Source organism: Lipotes vexillifer, unplaced genomic scaffold (genome assembly GCF_000442215.2).
Source record: "Lipotes vexillifer unplaced genomic scaffold, Lipotes_vexillifer_v1.1 scaffold1139, whole genome shotgun sequence".
Taxonomy (NCBI): Eukaryota; Metazoa; Chordata; class Mammalia; order Artiodactyla; family Lipotidae; genus Lipotes; species Lipotes vexillifer.
This window is the reverse complement of record NW_006798273.1, coordinates 1,226,066-1,235,212: the sequence shown is the minus strand read 5'-3', so window position 1 is coordinate 1,235,212 and position 9,147 is coordinate 1,226,066. Positions and strand designations below refer to the sequence as shown.

The 9,147-nt window shown below is 58.8% G+C and overlaps 1 protein-coding gene across 3 annotated transcripts in view; it reads left to right on the top strand.

Moving 5' to 3' along the window:
- Positions 1-9,147, top strand: part of KCNIP3 (potassium voltage-gated channel interacting protein 3) — a 94,690-nt gene that overhangs the window by 56,589 nt on the left and 28,954 nt on the right. Inside the window, exon 1 of one of the 3 annotated variants that reach the window (XM_007470199.1) lies at positions 5,008-5,110. The exons of the other annotated variants lie outside the window; for them this stretch is intronic. Within the exon in view, the coding sequence (XP_007470261.1) occupies positions 5,008-5,110 (103 nt within the window). Of the gene's footprint in view, positions 1-5,007; positions 5,111-9,147 lie in introns of those variants that run through there. 3 annotated transcript variants of the gene reach the window in all.

The following is a 9,147-nucleotide window of genomic DNA, read 5'->3' as shown; positions in this document are numbered from 1 at the left end:
AAAAAAAAAAAAAAAAAAAAAAAAAAATCACAGGCTCTGGAGCTGGACTGCTTGGGTTCAAATCCTAACGCTGTGGTTTATCAGCTGCGTGCCCTTAAACAAAGCATTAACTACTCTGTGCTTCAATGTCTTCCTCTTGCCAAGCCCCGCCTTATCGGGATCTGTGAGGAATGAGGGACATGAGCTGTGTTGAAGTGCCTGGTACACAGCAAGTGCTCAGAAGATGTCTGCTGCTCTTATGCAGCTTGTTATGGATTTTGGTCTTTGTTCTGTGAGTAGTGGAAAATGCATTCATCAGGACCATCTTGGTTGCAAGGGACAGCAAGCCAACTCACACTGGCTTAAGCAACACTAGGAGGATTTATTGGCTCCTCTAACTGAAAGATATAGGTTAGAATGTGCCATCAGGCACAGCTGGATCCAGGCACACAGTATTGTGTGCCGGACTCAGTTTCTTTCTCTCTACATTTTGCTCTGCTTTCTCATGAGGTGACTACATTCTCAGGCTTGCTGGCCTCACATGGTGGCGGGGTGGCCACTTAGCTGCCATAGTAAGAGAGAGTGCTTCTCTCCTGCTTGTCCAGGGCCAGTCCCATGAGGTCTCTCATCATCCTGGCTCCCATCTGGTGCCCATCCCTGAGCCAATCACATGGCAGCAGAGGGGTGTTGTGGAATAGGAAAAGAGGAACTGATGCTGATCGACCAGTTATATCCCCAAACCCCTGAAATCACTGGCCTGGGGCTGGCAAGGGCAGGGGGTTCAACAAAGGAAATCAGGGTGCTGTTACCAAATCAGGGAGAGGGGTACCAAGCAGGCAAACACAACCAGTGTTGAGTCCGAGAGCCACTGGAGATTACCAAGCCAGGGAAGGACGGGACCTGACGTTCACCTTGAGATGACCATTCTGGCTGCCAAATGGAGAAGAGATAGGAGGACAGAGCGGAGGTGGGGAGAGGCACTGGGGCAGCGGGTAATGTTGCGAGTACAGGGGGGAGGGACGATGGCGTGGCTGGGCCGGTTGCCACTAGGAGCAGAGATGGATGAGAAAGAGGCACGGTGCCAGAGCTAGGTGACAGACTGGGCAGGAGCGGGGACAGGCAGAGCCCAGTCTAAGAGCCGGGGTTTTGGCCTGAGCAGTTGAGACAGGGAGCTTGAGGAGGGGCTGGTGTGGGGCAAGACTGAGTGTTCAGCTTTGGCTGAGCTGCATTTGAGGAGCCCTGGGACATCACGGGGAGGAGTCCTAGAGGCATTTCTTTGGCCTGTGGAATTCTTGTCTGGTTGTTGTGAAATATGAGAAGGATGAATAAATTGTATAACGCCTGCTCTGCCCAGTAGAATGCACTAGAACCAAGGGAGGCCTGCCCTCCAGAGAGTTGGGACAGGAACAACTAACTTGCTGGGCTGTTTGCAGGCAACGTGTCCCTCTAAACAGCATGTGTCCGTCCCCATTCCTCCCTTAAGAGTCAAAAGACCTCTTGAAATCCTTGGGCAGCTAGGTGATCAGCAACAGCAGGCAGGTGGCATCCAATGAATGTTGGCCAAACTGACAGGGTCCCTGCCCATAAGAGCAGTGGGGCAGCACGGATGACATGGAAGATGTCTGGGCTGACAGCTGAGACACGCAGCGCAGAATGTGTGGCCCACGCAGCAGAGGCCTTGCGGGTTCAGGGGAGAGAGGGTTAATGCAGGTGGTTGGTGGTGTGATCCGGGCTGGTTTCCTGGAGACAGAACTGGAGTGGCATCAAAAATATTCCAGGCCAAAAACCCCCCCCAAAATTCCAGGCCAAAGGAAAACCGTAACCTCAGGCATCGGGGTGCAAGCCTAGGTTTAGAGGGCACCCCATCCAGCTCCAAAGCAGCTGGGTCTCTGAAACGTTCTAAGTTAGATCAGGACACCAGTGCCTCGGGGACCTCGTCCACCCATTGAGTCCTCCAGCGAGGGCTCAGGGCCCTCCAGGCTTCCCTCGTCATCTGAGGAAGAGCCAGTGGCTCCCTCTTATTTCTCTACATCTGTGGCAGCCCTTAGCCCCCTGCCCTGCACAGATTTCTGTGTCTGTGCCCCTCCCCTGAGCCTGCCCCTCCCCCAAGGCAGGGAGCTGGCACGGAGCACTGCCGACACCCAGCTTGCCTTTGGTGGGTGGGGGAGGGGTGAGTGCATGCCAGAGCAAATGCCCGCGTGGGGGGAGCTAGAAGCAGCTGGGAAAGGCCTGGCCTGGGACTTCATGGGTGTGGGGAGGAGGTATGGGACTTGGGGGATTGTCTGCCAGCTCCCCTCTCCGGGTCCTGGGCAAGAGGAGGTGTGACAGGGCTGCCAGCACAGCCTCAGTGGACCTAGGTTGGCCCCAGAGCTGGCAGGCCCCGGGCTAGTGAACGAGCAGGGGAATCAGCTTCCCATCCATTAGGCCCCTGGCCCGGGCTGCTAATGCCGAGCGGACATTCTGCTCTCAGCCCCGGTATCCACTTAGGCGTCGTTAATATTTTACACCGCAGAGCCAGAGATCGATGTCTTGTTTCTAGCTCAGTGTTTATGGGCAGTCATTGAAGCTTTCACAGGGGAGATGCTCGGGAACACCAGGGGAAACTGAGGCAGGGAGCAGGGCTGGGGCAGCTCAGGAGGACCCGCCCCCGTCGGAGCCTGCGACACATGCCAGTCGTTGTCTTATTCAACCCTTTACAAGCCCCTGGAGAGGTTGGATTATCACCCCCGTTTTATGGATGAGGAACAGGCTTAGGGAGGTTTCGCATTGCTGGGCTTTTAACCAGGCTGTCGAGCGAGGACTGGTGGGAACTAGCTGCGACACAGGCTAGATTTTGCTCAGCACTTAAGTGTGTAAATTAGATGGCAGGAGGCTTTTTAACCTTTCTAGACTTTTACACACAAGCAACTCATGGGCTCTAACAGAACCACATTCTCCTGCAATCGTTAGCATCTCTACTTAGACCTCTTGCCTTTGGTCAGTGGAGACTCACCACATGCCCACTTAAATGGAATTGAAAGCTGTGCATTTACAGTTCTTTAAAAATATCTCCAATAACTCAGTCTTTTAACCAGGTGTGTTAAATAGTGAGGTTGAACCGCACAGGCGGAAAGAGATGTCACAGCCTCTCTCTGCTTCAGCTTCCACCAGGAGCAGTGCGGTTTCCTGGGAAAGCATCTGCTCTGGAATCCAGCAGGCCTGGGCTGCACCTATATCCCCTTCCATAACCCACCCTCTAGGTCTCGGTTTTCTCACCTGTAAAATGGGGGAAGAGGAATGCCCACTGGGGGAGCCCTTAAGGATTACAAGTAAAGCTAAAGGCTTGGCTCGCTTGCAGCTCCTGCGGGGCCCTCAGCGGCGCACGCGACGGTTTCCCGCCCCGCCCTGCCCTGGGAACTGTCCCCTGCGCCTGGGACGCAGTACACTCTCAGTATTTGTTGAATGAATGACAGAGTGGGTAGCAGAGGCTCCATAAATGGAAGCTGCTATTGTTCAGGCCCCAGGTCCAAACAGGGTTAACGCTCACAAGCGTGGTACGGGGCTGGATTTCCCCCTCCACTAAGACAACAGAGAAAAGGAGAACTTGGTGTTCACAGCAGCGTACGCTTCCTGGAGTCTTGAGCTGGTGCGGACACCGCGGTGCGGAACGCCCGCTGGAGGGCAGCAGAGAGTCACGGCTCCGGCCCTCAAGTCCCGGAGTTTGGGGGCTTGGAGGATTCCGGGCCCCGCCCTGCCACGCCCCCTCCTCTCCCCTTCCTTTCTCCTTCCTTTCCGCGGCTTTCCTTTTCTACCCAGTGTCCCCGGGGCTGGAAGAAATCGACCCACAAACGATTTAGCACTCCCTTTCGCTGCCCGCGCGTAGCACTTGGCATCCACTCAGCTCTTTCCCACAGCCGGAAAGGCAGGCACCAGCCCCTCTTTGGGGAGGAGGAGGAGGAGGAGGAGGAGGAGGTGGCAAGTCCGTGACTCGACCAAGGTCACGCAGCAAAGTCAGAATTTGAACTCAGCTCCATAGACTCTAATGCCAAAGCCCAACTCCCTCCTAAAGCCTCGAGCGCATGCGGGTTTCCAGAACTGGAGAACTTTGGATACCAACTTTTCCATTTTCAGCGGGGGCCAGACCCGGGCCAAGTTCAATCTCCGGCCGTGGGCTGATGGTTGTGGGAAATACTCTGGGGCGAGAGGGCTTCCCGGATCCTCCGACGGCCAGCTCTGCGCTGGCCCGCCGAGCGGAGACTGGCGGTGGCCAGGCTCAGTGCTCCTCCGCCAGGAGAGGGGAGCCCCGACTCCCCACTGGGAGCGGCTCTGAGGCTCCCTTCCTCTCCGGCCCCGGCCCCCTGCCCAGCCACTCGGCCCCACCCTGCACGGGCGGTTCGGTGAAACCGCCGACCGCGCGGCCTCCCGGGGCCTGGCGGGGTAGCGGTGGCTCAGAGCCAGACTCCGTGTGGGGGCTGGCCCGTGCGGGGCGGGGCCGCCTCCCTCCGCCCCTTCCCGTGCTGGCGCGGGTGGGGCCGCAGGGGACTCCTCCCCGGGTGGTCGCCGCGCCTAGGCCAATGAGCGCGCCGGGAGCCGCGATGGAGGCTGGGGCAGCCGGGAGCGCCCGGGAGCGCCCGGGACCCCCGCAGCCGCCGCGACCCCGCGCCCCGGAGCCCTTGAGGCTGGAGAGGGGGCGAAAGAGGCGCGGCGCCCGCGCCGGGCATGGAGGCACCTCTGGCCCGCGCCGGCCGCCCGAGCTGCGCTCCGCGCCGCCGCCGCCGCCGCGCCTCGAAGTTTGCCGGCTGACTTGGAAAGTTGCGCTCTGCTCGGCCGCCGCGCGGGGTCCAACCTCCTGGCCGGTCCCAGGTCGCCGCCGCCGCCGCCGCCGCCCTCCGCGGGGCCCCGGCCCCGCCGACACCCGCAGCCCCGCCTGCCTGGGGCATGTGAGCCGCGGTCTCCCCTAGAGGCCGGGCAGGCTGCACCGGCCCCGGTGCCTCCAGAGGCAGCGCGCGGGCGAGGGGCACGCCCCGGCCCCAGGTAGCCCGGGCCGCCATGGGCATCCAGGGCATGGAGCTGTGCGCCATGGCCGTGGTGGTACTGCTGTTCATCGCCGTCCTCAAGCAGTTCGGCATCCTGGAGCCCATGTCCATGGAAGGTAACGCACGGCCACCCGCCCCTCCGCTGCCCTGCGCCGGGGGCCAGCGGTCAGAGGGGAGGGAGTAGCACTTGCGCTCCGGGGTGCGGGTTCCCGGGTCCGGCGAGGAGCGGCCCTCAGGGACGCTGCGCTCCGCGGCCCTGCCCGCCTCGGCCGCCGCTCCGTCCCGGCTCCGGGAGGGCTGGCCTGGGACTAAGGGGGCAGAGAAGGCTCGGGCTCTGAAGAGTCCCAGAGGGGATGGAGCCGCGACGCCTGGGGTGGGTGTGAGTGAGATGCCGGGTGACACCTTGAGAGGGCACCCCTGGCTGTCCTAGGCCCGCCGGTCTTAGCCGCCCCCAGTGAGCACGGCCGGCTTGGCCGCCCGGGGCTGGGGGGTGGCACAGGGTGAAGATTACAGGAAGGACCCTCAGCTCAGGGCGTCAGGCTGCAGCAGCCAGTAACATAAAACCTCTGCTGAGTGATGGGCCTCTTAGCCCACAGCCCCCTCCCCCAGGCAAGGCTCAGGGATAGGTAACCAAACCCTCAGGCGCCACGTTTCGGCCTCAATAAAATATTAACTGAGGAGACAAACCTACTCTTAAATCAGACACCGATGGCCTCCCTGGGACCCCTGACAGGGACCCTTAGAGTTGCTTCCCAACCCTAGGTACCTCCCTCCCACTTCTGGGCAGGTTAGAAGGAGCCCCTCCAGGGCACACCCATCGTGAAGGGTACCTTGACCCACCAGGGCTGTAATTTATCCTCTGCGCCCTGAACCTCTGGACTGTGGGGAAGGGGCCAGCCAGTCCTGTTCCTGTCACCTGTGTGCCCCTGCTGTCCTCTCAGAGGAGGATGGGCATCCTGCCTGCCTCAGCACTCTGCTGACCTTGCCAGGCTCCAGCTCCTGGGACTGAGACCCAGAGGCCCAGAGAGGGGAGGAGGAAGAAACTGTCCTTGCCGCTGGACTACCCCGCAGCCCCTCTCTCTGGCCTAGGGATGCGCCCCAACCCCCTGCAAACGGCTGCTGAGGGCAGGAAGGGGCCCAGGGCCAGGAAGCAAGGCCCGGCTCCATTCAGAGCCCAGGGCTGGTTCTTTACCTGAAGTCCACGGCCATGTGCCCTTCAGAAGCCACTGGGCGGCATCACACCTTTTCTAGGTGAGTTCAGGAGGCCCAGAGAGAAGGGCCTTGCTCAAGGTGGTTCTGAGAAGTGCCACCTTGAACTTTACATTTTAGTTGGGGAAGAAAATTGCCCAAACTGGGCCTGCACTTGGCTGGATGGATGCTGACCCTGGCAGGAGGAATCTATGACAGGCAACTCCATAGGCAATACAGGTAGGGGTAGGTGGGCATCCCACCCTGCTGTGCCCTGAGGACCCATGCTTCCTGGGGGCACTAGCCTGCCCACTATCCCCTATCCGTTCCCCATCTGGAGACTGCAGTGGGGTGGTTGGTACTCGGGGCACCAAGGCCACTACATTGCTCTCTCCCCATTTCCTGGGCCCTCCTGGGACCACCAGAGGCCGGGGGCAGCAGCCAGGCTCACTCTACTTAGTACTACAAACCCTTCTTAACCGAGCCCACCATGCTCACAGGTCTGGCAGCCTGAAGTTTACCTTTGTGATTTCTAAGGAGAAGGGATTTCTTTACAGGGTGGATTGGATGCACACGACTACGGATGGTTTATTCAACTTTTTGCTAAAAAACCCACTTCAGGCTCTAATGCGTTTGTCTTTTCGGGTGTATTTGCCCATTTGTGTCCCTTGGAGTTCTGGGGTCTCCATGCGGTGGGAGAAGCCCAGAGCCTCAGAGTCAACCAGGTCTGAGTTGGGATCCTGTCACCCACACGTACTGGCCGTAAAGCTCCTTAACCTGCCTGAAACTCAGCTTGACTATCTGTAAAGTGGGGCCAATAATTCCTGCCCCGTGGGGCTGCGGCACACTTTAGTCAGTAGGGCTTTAATGGCCCCCAGGATTGTTCTTGATGTGTAATAAATGCACAAACGTGTGAACCATTGCTATCACCAATAATTAGCGATAGAATGATTACTCTTACTAGCGGAACTGATTCACAGATGAAAACATTCTCTCACTCAGACAGGCCTCCCCTGCCTGCGTCAGAGGGAGGGAGTTATAAGTACCAGATGTTCCATGTTGATGGGGAGTGGTGCCCGCTAAGTTCCTGGAAGGACCCATCATTGGTCAGGCAGTGTCTAAGGAGCGGTCATGGCCTGGGAGCGGCCCAGACCCTTCGGCCCCAGCCTGGAGGTGAGCTGGCTCTGAGGGAAGAGGGCTAGTGCCCAGCTCCCCTCCAGGCCTTCTCGTGTGCAGTTGGATGTGCTCTTGTCCTCTCTGAGCCTCCGTAGTTCTCATCTGTAAAAGACCAGAGTTATGGTGCCCCTGGGGATTGTTAGGAACTAATGGATTTGAGTTCTAGGGACGCAGGCTTCCAGAAGTAGATGCAGGAGTTGAAAGACCTTCCTCTCTCCGCCCTGTCGGTCTCTGTCTTAGGACGGCTCCGTCGGGGGGAGTCCCAGCCGGGGTTGGCCACTAGCTCACTGGGTGACTTTGGTGCATCTAAGCTTCTGGAACGTCAATTTCCTCATCTGTAGAATGAGGATAATAACAATATTTTCTCTTATACACCTCACAGGGGTGTGGTGGGCTGAAGCACTTTGAAAAAGTTACAAGCGAGACTCAAATCTAAGGGATCTCAGAAGTGCGGGCACACTGGTGAAAAGTGAGCCTGGGCTGGTAAGCCTGGCGCCTGTTTGCAAGGCTGGCCCAGCCCTGACACCAGACTTTTTCGTCCACATCTGTGGCCCAGGGTTTGACTTTGACTGCTGCCTCTCTTATCTCGGTTCAGATTTCCCAAGTTCTAGACTAGTAGCTCTCGACCGAGGGCAGTTTTGCTCCTCAGTGGACGTTTGGTAAGGTCTGGAGGCGTTCGGATGTCACGGTTGATAGGGAGGCTGCCACTGGCATCTAGTGGGCAGAGGCCAGGGGTGCTGCTAAACATCCTGCAAGGCACAGGCAGCCCTCACCATAAAGAATGGTCAGGCCCAGTGTCAGTAGTGAGGGTGAGCACCCTTGCTCTGGAAGGAATTCTGACCTGGGGCTAGGAAAACTGCCTTTCAGCTCTGATGTGGTCCCTGACCTGCTGTCATTAACTTGGGAAGATCACTTTTCCTATCTGAGCTCTGCTTCCTTGTCTGTAAGTGAGCGGTTGGATTAGAGGCACCATCTCCCCTGGGAACATTCCCTGACCCTTCTGGATCCCTGCCCCTCAGGTTGTATTAGATGACAGTGTCCTGAAATTTTCTCACTGTCCTGAAATTTTCCACGTCCCTGTTCCCACCAAATGTGAGCTCTCCAAGGGCGGCACGGACTTGTGTCCATACACTTGTGGCCCCAGAGTGTGCCCAGCTCTGCCTGGCAAACAGCAGGTGTTGAGTCTGTGTAAACCATATGCCATTTTCAGCCACAGTTGTTGGGCACCCAACAACTGCCAGGTGGTGTGACACTGCCAGGAATGCAGGCAATGCAGGATCTTGACCCTCCCTTTAGGGCAGCCCTGGGAGATGCCCTCTGAGGGAAGGGTCCCTCTGGCTGGGGTGGCAGCAAGGAGGCTGGATTGTGAGGGCCTGAGTACAGGTAGGAATAGAGAACAGAGCAAGAGAGAGTAGTGCCCACAGCAGAGATATGCACAGCCTGGCCCACCACCCTGTTGCTACCTCTGAGTGGCGGCCCCAGCCCTCTGCAGCTGCCCTCTGCACAGCTGCCCATGGGGGCCTGGGCTTGCAAAGGTGACCTGGGGGCTTCCCTGGTGGCGCAGTGGTTGAGAGTCCGCCTGCCGGTGCAGGGGACATGGGTTCGTGCCCCGGTCCGGGAGGATCCCACATGCCGCGGAGCGGCTGGGCCCGTGAGCCATGGCCGCTGGGCCTGCGCGTCCGGAGCCTGTGCTCCGCAGTGGGGGAGGCCACGGCAGTGGGAGGCCCGCGTACCGCAAAAAAAAAAAAAAAAAAAAAAGGTGACCGGGGGGCGTGGGGGGGGCACGGCC